Source organism: Cibotium barometz, chromosome 4 (genome assembly GCF_041138505.1).
Source record: "Cibotium barometz isolate CiBa-2024 chromosome 4, ASM4113850v1, whole genome shotgun sequence".
Classification (NCBI taxonomy): domain Eukaryota; kingdom Viridiplantae; phylum Streptophyta; class Polypodiopsida; order Cyatheales; family Cibotiaceae; genus Cibotium; species Cibotium barometz.
The window spans coordinates 6,018,279-6,036,210 of NC_141049.1; the positions used below are offsets into that span (position 1 = coordinate 6,018,279).

A 17,932-nucleotide genomic window follows, 5' to 3' on the forward strand; every position below is an offset into this window, starting at 1 on the left:
GTAGCACCACTGTCAAAATACCATACATTAGAGTCAACAGAAACTACCAAACATGCATCATGTACAAATGGGTCATACTGACAATACACGCTAAACGTCCATTCTATATCCTGCACAACATTTGCAGAATCTGCATTTGTAGAAGCATATCCGCTATTGTGGCTGCATTTGACTCTTTCTTCTTTGCCTCTAGCCTTTAGCTTAGGACAATTCTTAATGACATGATTAGTTACCTTACAATAGTTGCACCTGATCTTTTTCTTGCCTTTATCAAGAGCCTTCTCGGACTTATTGTTGCTACCTGTGGAAGGAGAAAAAGTTACAGACCTACTAATAGGAGAAGAAACAATGGAAGGGACTGCCTTACCACTTCTTTTTTGCTGCTGCTGGGCAGCAATAAATGCTCGATCAACTACACGCTACCTGACCCTGTTTTACCTGGACTGCGCTTCTTACAAGAGCTTGTTGACTAAAGCATCATACTTGACAACATCAGGTCCGTCCTCAATAACAAGTCTCCACGTGAAAGCAAAAGTCTGATATGACTCAGGTAAAGCATCAAGAACAGTCTGCACAAGAGAATGATCAGGAATAATCTCACCTGCAGAAATCAACTGTTCCTTGAGATCTTTAATCTCAGCAAGAAAAACATTCATGTCATCATCTTCCTGCATAATCTTCGATTCTAGCTCTTTACGCAGGTAAGAGATTTTTACCTCGTTACGACCTGCATACAAACCAGCTAGAATATCCCAAGTCTGTTTTGTTGTTTTAGCTGAACGAATATGTGAAGTGATGTTACGTTTGACAGAAAGTACAATCAAGACATGAGCCTGCATATCTTTACTATCACAACGAGCTTATTCAGCAGTGGATAAAACAATAGTAACAGTAGAGCTGCTAGAACCTGCAACATCCTCAACAGATCCTACATCCACAGAACCTGGACGTACATCCATACCCTACACAATATTCCACACTCCTTTTGCAACCAAAACATGCTGCATCATGTATGCCCAAAGTGGGTAGTTGCTATCTCCATCCAGTTTGTCATTAACAGACAACATGCGAAATACATCATTGCTGTTATCAACCATGATGCAAAAGCCACTGACTAAAACTGATGCAAAAGCTACCTGTAATGAAGCAAAGACTGAACAAAAAACAACTCGTGCTATGAAGCACGGTCCACAATAGAATATGTATGCTTGTTTTGCAGAAACCTGCACTGTCGAAATTTTTGCACAAAGTGACGAAAACACTTGTACAGAACTTGTAATGCAAAAACGGAGTCTGAAACGACCTCAGATGCAATTTCCGAGAACCCAAAGTCGTACGGGCTTATCTGCAGAGTCCAGGGATCTGCAAGCGCTCGTGAAAGCTCACCTCAATCAGAGAACATGAGTCGGAGGGTGCTAGCGGTGTAGCCCTGGGAGCCGATGCCTGCTCTGATACCAATTATTGAAATTAGGGTTGCAGAAAAGCACACAAAGCTTGAAGAAGAAGAAACAAGAATGCACATAACACACAGTGTATTAGAATTTGTCAACGTACAAAGATAAAGATAGCCCTAGAATGATGGGCGTATATACAAGCCAGGGAAAAAAACCTCCTAAAGAGGAAAAAAGTGCCGCGACGGTCCAAAGTGTGTTCACACACATTAGTGCCTATATATATGGCAACAGAGATGTACCTGGAAGTTATCGAAGGAGAGGCTTTGGTGCAAATGTTCTCCTATGAATGAGTATGGATATGTACTCATGGAGCAATTGCTATATTAATTTAGCCAAAAGAATAGTAAGTAATATGCTTAATAAATATATAATGGTTGTTGAAGATCGTTGGAAAAGTGCTAATGCGTGAGATGACTTAATTCGTGATGTGGCTTAAATTGTGAAAGTGCAGGATATTAAGCCGTGAAACTTTGAATTTATGCGAGACCTGAACTCACGAGATTGCAAGTTCTTTGGCCATGAAGGGATATTCCGTGAAATGGCCTAATCCTGAGATTGCAAGTTTTTAGCCGCGTGAAGGGATATTTCGTGAAAGTGCAGACTGCGAAATGGAATTCCATGAAGAGTAATTCCGTGAAGGGTAATTCCGTGAGATGGAATTCCGTGAAGGGTAATTCCGTGAGAGGGAATTCCCTGAAATTGCAGGTTTTAACCCGTGAAGTTGTAGGTTTTTACCTCGATAGTTTTTTATTTTGATTCATTTTATGGGTCAACTAGGACATGACTTGCGAGCAACAGGTGACAAGGGCTTTGTTATTTTGTCCTTGATGCGCTCACAAGTCTCCATTGTAGACGTGAGTATTGATTCTTGAATTTGTTGCTCAAATGTTGTCGAGGCAGTAGGTAGGACTCCTCGTTGTTTGCTTAAACACACAAGCTCTTATGTAAGTGCTGAATGCACGACAATGGTTCAGTGATTTGCTTGTGTATGTATATATGTATGCATGCATGCATCTATTTTTGTATGTGTAGTTGTGCTTTGCATTCTTAGATTTTTCCACTAAATCATTTGTGGTTGTGGTGTAAAAGTTCGGTTGGTGATCGATGGCAAAGTTCTTTTTCTTTGATTTAGTTTGACCAGTTTTTGTTTTATATGTTGAGATTGCCATTATAGTGCCCTTAGGCATTCCACACATTTTTAACCTTTTGTGTTGAAATGGATGCCAATGATTATGTTATTGGAACAACATTGGATAGAGGGCAAGTTGCTTTTGAGAGAAAAAACAATATGATTGACTCATAGATTAAGTGGCCAACAATATTGTTTCACGATAGTAGGCCATTATAGTGATTCAGGATGACTGAGCCACATATTAAAAGTGGCCCAATGCATGAAAAAGAGCCTTAAGTAGTGGTTCATGCTTTGAAAAAGTGGAGGCATTATTTGTATGGCTCTACTCTTATTGTCTATGTGGATCCTTTTGCAACTCTCCCAAAGTTCAAGGGGAGAAGGGCTACTTGGTCACAACTTATGCAGAAGTTAGCATGGATTATCCTAGAGAAAAAACCCTGGTTATCTCATGAGAATTCCATATGAAATACACCATGTCATTCCATATCACCATGACGTACTCTATGAAAAACCACCTATTAAGCCATGATCATAGGTGGAATGATTAGTTCCCCCTACAAACTAGCCTTGAGACACTTGATTATCCATTGGTTACCTAGGTCCAAACCCAAAAATCAGTTCAATCCATGTGAAACTCAGAAAAATTACTCACTCACTCAGTTCAAAGTCCACCAGCCATCACTAGAGCACCTTGGACTCTATCCATGGGTTTGCCTAAACTTATCATCCTTGATAAAAGACCATAAGATTCCTTTCTCAACACTCGATTCATACAAAATAGTGTATCCTTCCTTTACTGACTTTCTTGGAGTCAGGTCCCCCGACATGCTCGAAAAGATTGGTTATCATCAAAGCATGTTTGGGTACGATGGCATGGAGAAGAGCGTAGATCCGTTATCGAAAATGGTTTACCAATAAGGTGGTAGATGTTTTGGTAGAATCGGCCATGTGAACCAAATTTTATTCACTGAGATTCAATCTGGCCTATTCAACTCTCTTAAGGACTTTTAGAGATTCTTTACTAGAGTCTATGATATTTTCCAAGCTAAGACACTTCTATCTATTAGTTCCAGAGAATATTCGAAATGGTTTTCTCTAGCGAAAGAAAAAGGTATGTGTACCCGTTGTAGATGTTGCAAAGATGTTGCATCATGTTATGACACCTTTTACTGGGCATCATTTCTAGGTGTACTAAGGATTGAGCATTTGGTAAGGAGAGATTTCTTTTGGCTAAAGATGAAAGTTGATGTCGAGCAATATGTTCAAAATTTTTAGCTATGCAACATCAACAAAGTTGAGTGTTTCTGTAGTATCCATGCATGTGTACATAGACCATATCCACCACGCTCTCTGACCTGTAAACATACCAGGTGTGTTCTCTCGTATCCATGCATGTTCGTATAGACCATATCCATGCATGTTTTGTGACTTGTAAATGCACGTTCTCTCATCAACCTAGAACATCCCCACGATTATTCCTACACCCCACATATGTGTATTCCTAGGTGTAATATAGGTACCAAAACATTTTGTGAATTAGGTAGAACCCAATTCCTTGAGATAATCAGACAAGCCCCATTGGCCTCAAGCCAATACCCCATTCATATACATGTATTATTCTTCATTGGATACTCTTTGTACTTAGAGGAAGTGCTTCAAATGACATAGAATCCCCAGCATCCTCTAGGTTAGACTCACCATAACTCATAGAGCATCATCTAGGGTGGATACTCTTTGCACATAGAGGAAAGTGCTTCAAACGACATAGAATCCATATTACCCCAACATTATGAACCAAACACCTCCTCCACAAATACCCTCATATTTTAGCACCCCGACTAGACATCTACCGTATCGAGCCTACGCCCTAGTGCCATATCCATATCCATACACTTATCCTTACACCTACTCACATTAGCTAGCACCAATCCCTGCACCAAGAGTAGGAGGTTTAACACTAGACATGCTTAGAATAGTGTTGGAAATAGGGAGGTGGGTAGCCATAAGGGTTACACATGCAATTGCAACTACAGTTGTACCAACTGCCACACGAACATAGCACCAAGATAACCCAATAAAATCAAGCCAATCCAGATGACTAAGCTCATACCATTGCTCAGTTGGAGATGTTTGACTAGATGTGTGAAATATATGCCCAGATGTCCAAGTTAAGGTGGGTGCCTTTAGGTTCACCATGGAAGGAAAATTCGGGTAACGGATTAATCCTCTCAAACCCGAGGATAAGGCGGATTTTAATGCCTTAAAACCGCTTCACATGATAGGGTACTCATAACAAGGAACTCGAAGGAGCAGCCCCCTCTATCATGTGAAACAGCTAGAGAAGGAATCAAGATCGTATGATTACATTAATTGGGTGCGGTACCTCTACATAAAATGTTTAGATAAAGATAAATATTCTGATGAGACAATAACAAGGGGATTCTTAAAGGAGATCCAACCTTGCATAAAGCCTTATATTTAGAAAAGCATATATCCTTCAAACCATGCCATGTTGAAGCGTAATATACTTTGTTAATAACTACATAGGAGCCGAGAGGGGACCTCATTCGAAACATCTTTTAACATAGTTCTATCGAAGGCAAGCACGAAAGGAAAAGAGCCACCAACAGTAACATCGATAATAGAAGAACTCACTGGGGCACTCACCAGGACACTTATGTGAGGCAAAGTATTGTCGAAGGCTTTTTTTTTTTAATCATCAAAAGAAAAGAGCCACCGACAACACCACCAATAATAGGAACACACTTCGTCACTTATGGAGCAAAGGGCACCAAAGGAAAAGAGCCCCGATGATAGCACCACTGATAATAGAAGAACTCACTGCCGCACTCATGCAAGTGCAACCGATGATCCAAAAATAGATATAGTTGGGTTGGGAAGAGATAACACGGGCAACCACATCTATACGGTAGACCCTAGAAATGAGCTGATCAAATTTACTGTGCTAACCACACCAGCACGACATGACCAAATTTGACACCGAAACAAGGAGGGTTTTGTTGTGCACATTACATGAGAGTGGGGAGCCATGACATGACTCGTTATAAGAAATAGCCCATCGTTCTACCCAAGGAAGGCATAACACCGTTCTGCCCAAGGAGGCCAGCTCTAGCGACAGGGTCATTTCTCGTGAATGCACTGCATCTAAGGCAACATCTTCCCCAAGTAGGAATCTTGAGGGTCTTGGAGATGCCTTTGCCACCTCCAGACCTCATATCCCTAGAATAAGCCCAATGAACCAACTCATATTGATTGAGATTCTAGAGGGAGATGAAGAGAGAGAGGGGTAAGAAACCATGTATATCAAACCCCTAAGAGGCTCAGATCCCATCAGCTCAAATCTTAAGCCATTACGTCATAGATGGTGACAATGTATGCCTCATTTATCAACCCATAGTACAAACATATAGTACAAATGTCAAAGGGGTAGTAACGCTCTCAAAGCTACGCCGCCACTGCAAATGACCTCACCACATGGCTGAGTGTCCTATGGTAGCAGTCACAAGCTCAACCACCATTAACACCACCCTGCATGGATTGTCGGTCACATCATGTATAAGGATTTCCCCTTGTGAGTATCGTCATCAAATCCCACCCAAAAACCAAAATTGGTAACAAGTCTCAAGCACCATTAACATCATTATGCATGGGTTGTGGGATAGATCACATCATGTATAAGGATTCCCCCTTGTGAGTATCCTCATCAAATCCCACCAAAGAACCAATACTACTATATCATACAAACATTTCCTCCTCATCATCGACAATTATGCGATGCTATGCTTGCCCCTCAAGCTCGATGTTTTGGATCAGGAGATGGTGGATTTCATGGAAGATTGTGACTCGATTACAACGTCGAGTAATCGAGTCACAATCTTCCATGAAATCCACCAAGTGACTCATGACTCACTTGTGGGGCTCGTTCTATAGCTTGCCCACTTCCTCACAAGTGCATCTGAGTGGCACTTGTGGTACTCGGGTGTGGGATCACGGACGGTGGCTACAATCCCTCTCAATGTAGTTACACAAATATATAGAGGCAAAGAAGAGCCATTGCTCATTTAGATGGAGAGGTAAAGAAGAGCCATTGCGCATTCAGTTGGAGAGGCGTCCACCTCTAAACCACAGAGGACTTAAAAGCAAGTGCGAGTCTCGCCAGCTGATAACGTTTTGGAGCAAGTAAGAGTCACAGCAAGAACCCAAAGGCGTAGAGCCAAGAAGATGGGGAAAAGGAAATACCGTGTGATAGTTCATAGCTCAGGCGTGGACACCACCTCTAATATTTCATCATCATCCTGTAACGAGAAGATGATTCCACATCCAGATCCTACGAGTCCAAGGAAGAAGTCATAGACCCAATGACCCTACCACCAAAAGAACTGGTAGAATACCCTAACCCCGTAGATAAAAAGATTAGGCTAAAGAACCAGCTTAAGAGTTGGTCAAAGAAACCCTGTAGATAAAAAGATTAGGCTAAAGAACCAGCTTAAGAGTTGGTCAAAGAATGTCGAGAAAAGCAATTAGGGAAACCTCCAACAGCAGCAGCTACAGGAAGAACCAACTCTAATCCTTTTTGCAATCTTAGAAGAACCTCTCCAACAAGAGGTAGAAAGGAAGGCAACATGCCAAGCAGATTGCGATTGGCCTGCTATGGGTTTCATCCCACCGTCTTAGACTTGAGAGAGGGAGAGCTCAGCGCGTCTTCAGAGCCCCGCTCATACGAAGACCCAAGGAGGAGAGCATATGCCGATTATGCCATAGAGAGGTTGAGATAGAGGAGCATTACATATGTCGCTATCCAATATACTATGAGATCCACAGAGGTTTCATTGTTTGTTCCATGAGGGATTTGGCCCACTTCCTAGGATCATTGACTTCCTGGACCAGCGCTACCTAGAGCTCTTCTTACTCGAGCTCCGCAGAGACGTGGACACTTTCTTGAGAGAGCTTCAGCCCCAACCACCTTGACCCCTTCCTTGCTAGCCAACGATCACGAACTTCTTCTGTACCCAGGAGGAGGAGGACATCCACATCATGGAATGGAAAATAAAATAGAACTCAAAACTATCTCACTGGAGTGATACACGACTGTCCATGGAAATCTTATCGTGGAATACCAGGAACATGAAACATGAAACATGAAACATGAGAGGAGCATCAGCCCCCAGTAGATGGTATACCACACTCCAAAATATAAAGCATTGGGCTAATGAGTATGGCCAAGAGGTCTCCCTCAACTACGCCACGTGGAAAGGTAGCTCGATGGTGATGGAGCATGTCCCGGATCTCGAGCTAGAGGGAATCGTGGCCGATGTCCGAGGACGGAGGCATCGGGCACGCTGGATAGTGGAGGCCTGGTCCAGGGTAACTCCTCTTGGGCAAGGTAGGTCCGCGGTGGGTCCACGGGATCCACTGTAAGATATGCTATGGACATTATTGTACCACTTCGGTCTCATAGGCCCATTGGGTCTTTAATAGACCCTTAATATTTCTCTCTCAAATCTTATATTTATTGGAACCACAAAATCATGATACCGTACAAGACTCTAAATTTCAACTGTTTTTTCAAGAGTAATTTACATTATTTGTCAAGAGAGTTTTTTGGAGCATCTTAAGTCTCCCACAGAGTAGGGGTAGGGGAGGGTCATTCCTTATAAAGAGGAGAATAGAAAGAGCAATACTTCATTGACTGAGAACATAACGTTAACTTATAAAGTCACATGCTGCAACATCATAAGAATTTGTTGCATTCCAGATAACGTCTTGTTTCCTACTAAGTAAGAGCAGGAGGGAATTGTATAGAGCCACAACAACGATAATAACTGTCCTCCCCATACACAAACCGCTCTGATAAATGAGCTTCTACAATCCTGTGTTCCCCCCAATCTTCCGATCCATGCTTGAACAAGATCTGCCTTGCATCAAAGGGTATCCGTTTGCCAAACCGCTTGCCCCTTTTCCTGCATTGAAGAGTACAATTTACTAAGTCGTCATGTGGAGGTTGAATCTTTGCTTGAACATAGAGCTTAATGGACACCCATTACCTCTTTCGATGGCTAGTGTTCATCAAAGTTGCATGCAACTGCAGGAATCCCTTACATGTTAGTTATGAGCATTGCACATTGATGATTACATTACGTACGTACTTGTCAAATCAATATCGAATCTGATCGAGAGAAGCCCAGTTTCTGCTTCACACGACACAAATTTACTTGCAGAAGCTTTAAACTTAAACACTCAGAATAAGAACTATGAGTTGCCGTAAACAAGTCCCTTAAAAGTTTGATTTTCCTCTCCATCCAATATTTCCTCATCCTCTCCTCTCTCATCATTCTACTGCTTCCTTGGCCACTCCCTCTACACAACTCAGGATGTAAGGCTGGTCCTAGACAAGACGAGGATTAAGCCCCATTATAGGGGCCAGGATCCCTTCAACCTTTAGGCAGCAGCAAACATATGTAAATGCCCAGATTGGTCTAGATCCTACATGAGCAAACAACTATGAAGCACTAAATATGGGAAGAAAGTAAAAGTAAAGATTTTGTGGAGTAAAATATTTGTGGATGCACGGGGGAAGAAACATGTATCAATAAAGAAGTGCCTTGGCCTTGGAGAGGACTAGCCGGCACTATCACTCTGTTGCTTTGGCCAGAAAAGAAGAGGCTCTGGACAAGGAGCAAGCTATTAGATGCAGGTTGGCTGCAGTTCAAAGGGAACATGAAAAGCATCCTGAGTCCTGTTGGATCCCAGATCTTTTGTCCACTGTTAGGGCTGAGTTATAGGTGGCCATGGATAGGCGGGCTGAGTTTGCATTTCATGCTAATCAGGCATTTTGGACACAGATGGGCGGCAGATGCAACAAACCATTTTTCTCAGCGCATGGACCTATGCACAGTAGGGACGGTTTGAGATGCTTGTAGGATTCTCACAGAGAATTTCACGCTGATCCGGGTAAGGTGAGGAGTATTGCCTCAGATTTTTATCAGATCTTGCTCTTTGCAGAGGCCCACTCTTTGGATAGAGTTGTTGCACAGCAAAAAGTCTTGAAGTGCATGCACATGCTTATTACAGATGATATGTGCGCCTCTTTGGATGCCCCCTAGGATGAGTTGAGACATGCTTCTCAGGACATAACAATATCTCTCCATCCTTCTTTTTGCAGTTTTGGGATTACATTGGTGATGATGTTGCTATTGCTCTGCCGGAGTGTGGTGTACTAGTATGATGCTTCCTTTTCTCACGAAGAGTCTTATCCACCTTGTCCTGAGAGGTGGGGAGTCCTATAACTCTACGATTGAAGGTTGCCTCCCATTGGGACTGGGTGTGCTATTAGAGTGGCAATGCAGGAAGCTCAAGAACAATACCTGAGAAAAAGATGATTGAGCTCACAGAGTAACTTCAAAATACCACATTCAACAATGGAGAGAAGCACATATGGAGAGGGAAGAGGATGGGGGGCACGTATGGAGAGGGCAAGGGTTGAGAAATAACTCCCACCTCTCAATGCTAGTGAGTGGAAGGTTTTGAAGAGGTGTAAATGGATCAAAGAGGGAGATGCTATTGACTGGGTCTGTGAAGCTGACAAGTCAAAGAAAACATATTCGGCACAAGGATGGAAGCTAGGCGTCAAGCTCACCTTACAGGCTGCAGCCTAGCCCAGCCTGTCGCCTTCTCTCCATTCTTCCAGCCCTGCCCATGCCTTCCCCTCCCTTCTGATGCTTTGCCTGCCCCCTTCAGCTCAACCCGTGGTTTTCTCTACAGCTGCCTACTGCCTAGTATCTCAAAACTCCATCTCAACAGGCACCACTGCCTCTTTGATCACTCCATGTACAAATCCAATGCTGGATATAAACGGGAAGTAGTGTCCATGCAGTCCTACAAATCAGGGTGTGAGTCGGTAAACTTTTGTGTTCCTCTACTGGTGAGAGGCCATCTTCTTCCCACTTATTTTGATTGTGAGGTGGTTGAGAACAGAACCATGGTTGTGGTAAGTACCCTATGAAGATTTGAAGATATACCAAATCCACACTTTTTTGTGTTCCTCTACTGGTGAGAGGCCATACACGGAGGAGGAGGCCATCTTCTTCCCCACTTAGTTTGATTGTAAGGTGGTTGAGAACAGCACCTTGGCTGTGGTCAGTACCGCAGAAGATGATCCGAAAATAGCGAGCCAATGGAGATTTGAAGATGTACCAAATCCACACTGTGTATAGACATTGCCACTCCGTGCTTTGTCAGATGATAAGCAGGAGGGGATGTCAGGCCTTAAATGCATGTGCCAAGACTATCTGAGGCCATAGACAGGGTAGAAAAGGGTTAAAAAGACCATTGCGAGCACTCATTACATTGCCACTCCATGACAAACAAATGATAAGCAAGAGGGGATGTCACATGTATCCATAGTCATCAGAAACGTTTCGGGGTTTTTGGGGTTTCGGCCTTCAGCTAAGAAACGCCAAGGTTTCGGTTTTTTTTCTATATAATTTTGCACTGCTAAAGTTCCAAACAATAGGAACTTTTAACATTTCGAGAAACAAATTTTTTTTTGAGAAACCAAAAAAATCAGGAGTTTCTGAAACGTTCCTTGCGTTTCGGAGTTTCGGGGTTTCTCACTCCAGAAATGCGTTTTCATGTGACTATGCATGTATCAGGCCTTGAATGCATGTGCCAAGACTATCTGAGGCCATGGACAAGGTAGAAAAGGGTTAAAAAGACCATTGTGAGCTCTCATTACATTGCCACTCCGTGCTTTGTCAGATGATAAGCAGGAGGGGATGTCACATGTATCAGGCCTTAAATGCATGTGCCAAGACTATCTGAGGCCATGGACAGGGTAGAGAAGGGTTAAAAAGACCATTGTGAACTCTGATTCAGCAAGGACAGGATTGTTGAGTGATTTCCAGAATTAAAGCTGCACATGATGCACACCAGTAATGGGTCAACTAGAGGCAACAGGCCTTTGAGAATGAGCAGGCCAGGAACCAAAAGGGAGCAAGAAGCTGGCATTGGAATGATACTTTGTAAGGAGGTTTGGTTGAAGAAGAACTACTAGAACCAAGTCAAGATCATCAAGAAACTCCATAATTCCTCATGTAAAGGACCCTGCAAGCCATTTATGTTGGGCACTCGTGCAAACCAATCCTCAAGATGACTAAGAGAGAGGCTTAGTCTAACAAATCCATCTGGCACCAGGAAATAGATGTGTCTGAAGCTTGGAGGGAGGGGAACCTGGAGAAGTCCACAGCATGTTCCCCATGGACTAGGATGGAATCTAGGTAGTGGTAGGAGTTGCTCCAAGTAGGCTATACTTGGAGTCAAAGGGCATGTCTCCCGTGTAGTATCGAAGCTCATGATGTGATAGTTATAACCAATTACAGGTTTCAAATTGCGCTTGTGGGGAGTGACACCTAAAAACTAGTGAGTGAGGCTCCATATTTTGAGTGTGAGGAATCTATAGGACGACTGTAGGATACCATGGCACCCAGAAGTGAGTGGAGGAGAAGAGAATGGACAGCTCAAGCCATGGTAGGTGGATGAGCCGCCATGGATGGACGAGAGAGAAAGAAAGAAAGAAAGATTTTATTAACGTCTTCCAAAAGACCGAACTCGGCCTATGAGACAAATCGGTGTACCTGTATGGGGTATCCTCTGTCCTCCCAACAAAATGAAAAAGTACTGAACTAAAAGCTGAATGTGGGTGTGCAATAAGTACAATGAGTGGGGGAGGGGATGGAGCTCTACTACTAGGAGAATGCAAAGCTATATGCATGGAGTATACAATCATGATATGCAACCTAGCTAGCTCCATCCTGTACCATACTGGGGGTATAAAATGGTATACATCAATGAAGGGGGTGTCCACAGCTCTCTGAAGAACATGCCTGGGTGTGCTCTGAAGCGAGCCAGTCGCTCCGCACCCTCTCTGTGAAACTGAGCTCTGATCTCTGTCATCTCTCTCTGGTATAGGCGTGGTGTCCGAAAGCCAGGTGTCCTCTGTCTCCTGCAGGCTCTGAGTGTCTCTGCTTTCTGGAGAGTAATTCCCTGCCGTGTAGGGGCTGGGAGTGGGATGGATCTATGAAAAAATGTAGTAATCTGTGTCTGTCGTCCCCCCTCTGGAGCTGTCTAAGCCTGTAATGATGTCTCTCTGTGGCGCTGTATGTCTAGAATGAATCTCCCTAGTATGCGCTGGTCTGCTGCCTCAAAGATTTGGCATAGGGAATGTGGCTCTCTGAATAAAATGGGATATCTCTCTCTGATGGCTGTATATGCTCTGCATCTACATACATAATGCTCCTCACTCTCCACCTCCTCTCTGCACAATCTGCATACCCTCTCCTCTCGGGAGAGAGAGAGAGAGAGAGAGAGAGAGAGAGAGAGAGATGGGACAACACACAAGAGAGCAAGATCCCTACGCACTTGTGCTTGCAATGCACCTCATCCGTGCATCAAGAGTAGTCAATCCCTACCATCTTGAAGCCTCTTTCCCATTGGGACTAAGTATGGCTTTACTAACTTTTTCTTTGGATGGTGGCAGGTGAGTGATGATGGTTTGTGTGGGTATGTGGACACGTTTGAGTTTGTATGATACACATGTACTCTTTTTAACATATATTTTTAAACCTTTTGATCAAGACAAGTACTGGATTATTTTCATAAATCACAAAGCATAAGGTTTGTGATGTGGTGTTAGATGGCTTTTTCTCGTCTGAAGTTCCCTTTTCTTTTTCTGAGATACCTCATGGTCATCTATCAAGGCTCATATAGTAAGAGGCTCTCTTGGAAACTAAAATGTTTCTAATCTAAATTTGAGTAGCATTGAATTTTTAAATGGTTTAAAATATGAAAGTAAAAAACTTGCCATTCAAGAAGACCTCCATGGGTCACCCAAGAATAATGTCGAGCCTTCCAGCCAAAACCCACGTATGTATCTAGAATACCTCAGAAATTAACTTGTGGGTTAGTTGTCTTGAGAGGGACCCTCCACCGACCCTCATTTTTTCCGAACTTTATAAATCGGAAACTCTCTTATCAAAGAATGGTGTTTTCTGGCACACCCTTCAAAAGTTACGAGTCTTTGTTCTATCAATGATATGACACACTACATTTATAACCCTTTATTATTTTTTTTAAAAAATTCTGCCAACCCACAAATCAGCTGTGTTAGCACCGAAGGCTTAGACATCATAACAGTGTATTGTTATGCCATGGATGAAGTAAAAAAGGATTTACTCACCTTCAACTTTTGGTTCTTGTCTTTTTCTGATACCAAACCAGCCTCTATAAATGCATCTTTAATAACCTCTGGCATCATTAAGGAGTATTTGCAAGTGGACTGACATTAAGCTGGCTTTTAAAAAGACATAGTTCAGTCATGCCCAACTATAGTTGACATTAAACGACCATCATTGTAAAGGAGACTAACAAGTTCAACCACTCCTAGGCTCTAGCACCAAGAATGTAAACGACTACCTTTACTCAAACAAATGTTTGTAAATAACCCCTCCTACCATATAAATGGCATGCCTCTTCCTTTTATCTTTTCAAGAAAGGTCAGGCTTTAACCCAGTTTTCATTCCAAATACATATTCAACATCTAATCACAAGGTGGGTTAGCTAGCCTTTACGCGAGAAAAATTTCAAATCTAGATTGAAAACAATTTCACTCTTAGAGAGACTTGGTACTGCATTATACCTCGTGCAGCTGAGCAGAGGCACATGTACTCTGTACTTGGAGACCCATCACTTGGCCCAACCAGCCTGACTGATTATTCCACGTTGATGGTTTTCACAACATGCCTATTGCATTTATAGAGATGCAGGAGTTTAAATAGTATTACTTCAGATAGTACTACAGAAAAGCACTCTCAATAACAACACAAAAACACCTCGACATGAGGAGGTTCAAGGAAAAATAAAGCCAAGTCCAAAGGATGGACATGGAAGAGTGTTAACAAATGCAAGAAAGGAAATTCATTAAAACAAAGGATACTGCAAGCTCGAATAAGGCGATTTTCTTGATCAGCTTCTTCCACCCTTGCATTTAACACATGAGCCTTTGCAGGAGATCCTTTCATGCATTCCTGTGTCCAGAAATGGATATGATATTCAACTTCAAGTCTTGTAAAATCCAAAGACACCTTTCTGCTAGAAACTCATCCCAAATTACTGAAAAACTTCATATTTAAGCAGAGAAAAAGCCACTCGAGAATTGGGTTTAGGTGTGAAAACTTCACACCTTGTTGGAATCGTTTTCTTTCTTACACAGACATAGCAAGCTTTTGGCAAGATCACTGTGTGTTTACACTTAGAGCAATAAGCTTTACTGTGAATTTCCAAAGGTCTTCGAAACAGTGTCACAAGCTCAATTGATGTTATGTCCTGAATTGGGCTTGAACTAGTGCTAACCTGGGGTTGGATGACCTAAGGTAAGGGTGAGAAGGGAACCCACGATCATCTGGCCCGAGGGAAAACCCAAGTGCAAGGCTTAGCCAGGCTCAAGGTTTAGTTAAATCCTAGGGCAAGGGCTATCGCTAGCAAGGATGCGGTCTAGGAGGCTTTGGAACAAAGTAAAAGTAGACCGGTAGGCTAAGTTGGGCAAAAGCCTGAAAATATGTGACAGCTGATTTTTTTTTCTGGGAAAGAGATTCTTCTAGTAGTTAAAAACAGCAGCCATAGGCTAGCCACTAAATGTACATGCTCAGAACCCTCATAAGAGGCAAAAGAAAACGGGGACGATAGATCCCTCCATGGCTGGCCGCTCTCAAAGGGAAACTACCTCATAAGAGAGACTGGGCGGGGGGAGAGGGGGGGGGGGTGGGGGGGGCGTTTGTGCTGGCAGCATGTAATGTCAAGTGATCTCGTCAGCCCGATGAGAGAGAAAGGGGGCCCGGCACCATGTGCACAAAGCCTCCTGCCGTCTACGCGTGCGATCTGACCCCCCCTGAAGCTTCCACCACTGGCTGCGGGGGGTATGAATGATGTCAGTCCAAATGGAACGGATGGACTAAGCTGGTGGGGGTAGTGGAGGGGGTTGAGAGTGCCCTCAATGGTCTCATTGCAACAGGCCTGCCGTATATGCCTTGCAGCTACGCTGCTGATGATCTCCCATCTTTGACTAGTCTCTGGAGATGGGGCTCTGACGATCTGTCGGGCGTGGGTACTGTTCAATCCTGCACTAAGAGAGTCAGAGAGCTTGTCCTCCCGCTGCCTCCTCATAGGAAAGAGCAGATCCGGCTACTGCCCCAAGAGATGGTATGTGGCACGGACAGTATTGTCATGTGGAGCTGAAGGATCCTTCCTCTGGCAAACCTGTTGTGCTTTGGGACAGTCCGAAAGGCAGTGACACTGACTCTCCATGGGATGGCAGCAAACGCACACACTATGCCGGCCATCCTCCAATGGCCAACCAAGTGCCGACGATGACGCTACGGTGGACTAACTGCCAGAGGAAGAGTGTGATCTTCCATGGCCCCCCCTAGGAAAGAGCAGGGCCGGCTACCACGCCACAGGCGATGGTAAATGGCGCAAACCGTACCATCACGTAGAGGCGAAGCATCCCTGTCAAACCTGTTGCGCTTTGGGACAGTCCCAATGGCAGTGCCACTCTACGACTCCGGATGGCTGCAACACACACACTATGTCAGCCATCCTCTGATGGCCAACCAAGTGCTGATGGCTGCAGTGGGCTAACTGCCACAAGAAGAGCGATCTTCCTTGGCCGATAGCTGTCCCACAAGCGCTTCCAAAAATCTCCTGGAAGTGGAAAGCAATGCCCTGGAGGCTCAGTGACCTGCCGCTACCAGGGCACCATCAATCTCATGCGACCCATCTTCATCATGTAATCGAAGAAGGGGGTGGTTGGGCTCTCAAAGCTGAAAGCATCCAACCACTCCCACTTGCTTGGGTTGCACTGGACACACGTCAGAGGTTGGCTCTCCTGAAGCCAAACTAGCCAGTAGGGAGAGGGTCAACCAGCCTTTAGGGTGTAGCGAAAAAACGAGTGTGGGACCCCCACCCCCATTTGAAACAAGGACTGCTAGGGGGATATCATGGCGAGCAAAGGAGCCGAATCACTCCGTGGGGAAAGGATCCTTGTATACGAGTCTTACCATCGGGAGAGGGGGGTGGGGGAGGAAGGAGTTGATAGGATGATATGCTCTTGGCCTTGGCTCGTAGCGTTGGGAGCCTCCGGAAACTGGCTCACTCTCCCAAAGATTGAGCTGGTCTCATGCTGAGAGGCCCCCGTGCAATGTGGGTGTGAGTGCCCAAAGGGTGGCCACTGGGCATCTGAGGGGTGGGGGTGGTCCAAATGAACAGTTGGTGGGGCCTCTCCTCATCAGAAGTCGGAAGAAACTGGGTGAGAGATGGCTTGAGGTGACCCCAAGCTTTGATCAAACTGGCTGCAAATCTATCCTCGCAGGAAAAGAAGAGGCCATGGGTGCAAGGCTCCGTGAAGATCCACCTCGCACGGGGGGTCCACTGTCCACCAAGAGATGAGGTGAGGGCTGAAAACCAAGTGTAGAGGAAAGCCTTTCAGGGCTCAGCCCCTAGCTGACAGCCTCGAATGACCAGCTTCCCCAGAAGGGCTCTGCTCTAAAAAGTTGGATCACTGATATGCCTAATCCACCAGGATGACGAGGCTGGATAATAACCTGCCTGGGCCACCTTGGCCGGTGTGTCAGATAGAACCCTAAAACCCCATGACTTGTGCGCGTTGATCTGGGCACCTGATTCCAAACTAAAGTCCTCGATTGCTTGCGCAAATCTCTGAAGATTACCCTTTTCTCTTGAGAGGAAGGCGGTTGTATCATCCGCATGTTGTGAGTCTTGAAGCTCCTCCTGAGATCTGTTGGGGAGACGAAGACCCTACAGCCCTGTCCCCTAAGTGGACAAAAAACTACTCATTGCCTCTGCAACAAAGAGGAAGAAGAAGAGGAAGAGGGCAAAAAGGACACCCCTGACAAACTGATCTGGTGATCAGAAATCTGTCCCGTGGACCCCTTGAATAAGGACTTGGTTGTGGATGGCATGAGTTTGTTGCAGAACATCGGAATCATCCAGGTCTTGCCCATTGACCAACCAGACGTACTCGACCTCCGGATCCATCCTGCTAGGAATGCCATCTGAAGCATGGTGCCCTCTAGAAAAGCCCAATCCACTCTATCATAGGAGTAGCACTGCCATATCCTCCTGTTGGAAGCAGGTCGTGGCACTCGCCTCCCAAAAAGTGTTATCCAGGATGCTCGTATCCTGGATGGACCATGTCTATGTGCCATGAATCAGAACTGGGAGGTGAGGCTGAAGGTGGCGGCTAATGGCTTTGGCA

At 44.4% G+C, this 17,932-nt stretch overlaps 1 protein-coding gene and 1 pseudogene across 7 annotated transcripts in view; both read right to left on the reverse strand.

Annotated features, from left to right (window-relative positions):
• Positions 1 to 452: 452 nt before the first annotated feature.
• On the reverse strand, positions 453 to 1,097 carry LOC147638830 (uncharacterized; annotated as a pseudogene).
• A 7,057-nt stretch (positions 1,098 to 8,154) lies between these two features.
• LOC147638831 (uncharacterized) overlaps positions 8,155 to 17,932 on the reverse strand; it is a 178,871-nt gene continuing 169,093 nt past the window's right edge. For 3 of the 7 annotated variants that reach the window (XM_086784938.1, XM_086784933.1, XM_086784941.1), the window contains exons 9-12: positions 14,597 to 14,687; positions 13,841 to 13,908; positions 8,652 to 8,689; positions 8,155 to 8,567 (exon numbers count right to left, since the gene is read on the reverse strand). In XM_086784938.1, coding sequence (XP_086641064.1) covers positions 8,381 to 8,567; positions 8,652 to 8,689; positions 13,841 to 13,908; positions 14,597 to 14,687 — 384 coding nt within the window. In that variant the 3' untranslated portion in view covers positions 8,155 to 8,380. Of the gene's footprint in view, positions 8,568 to 8,651; positions 8,796 to 13,465; positions 13,536 to 13,840; positions 13,909 to 14,596; positions 14,688 to 17,932 lie in introns of those variants that run through there. The other 4 variants (XR_015263805.1, XM_086784950.1, XM_086784960.1 and 1 more) reach the window with 4 other exon arrangements.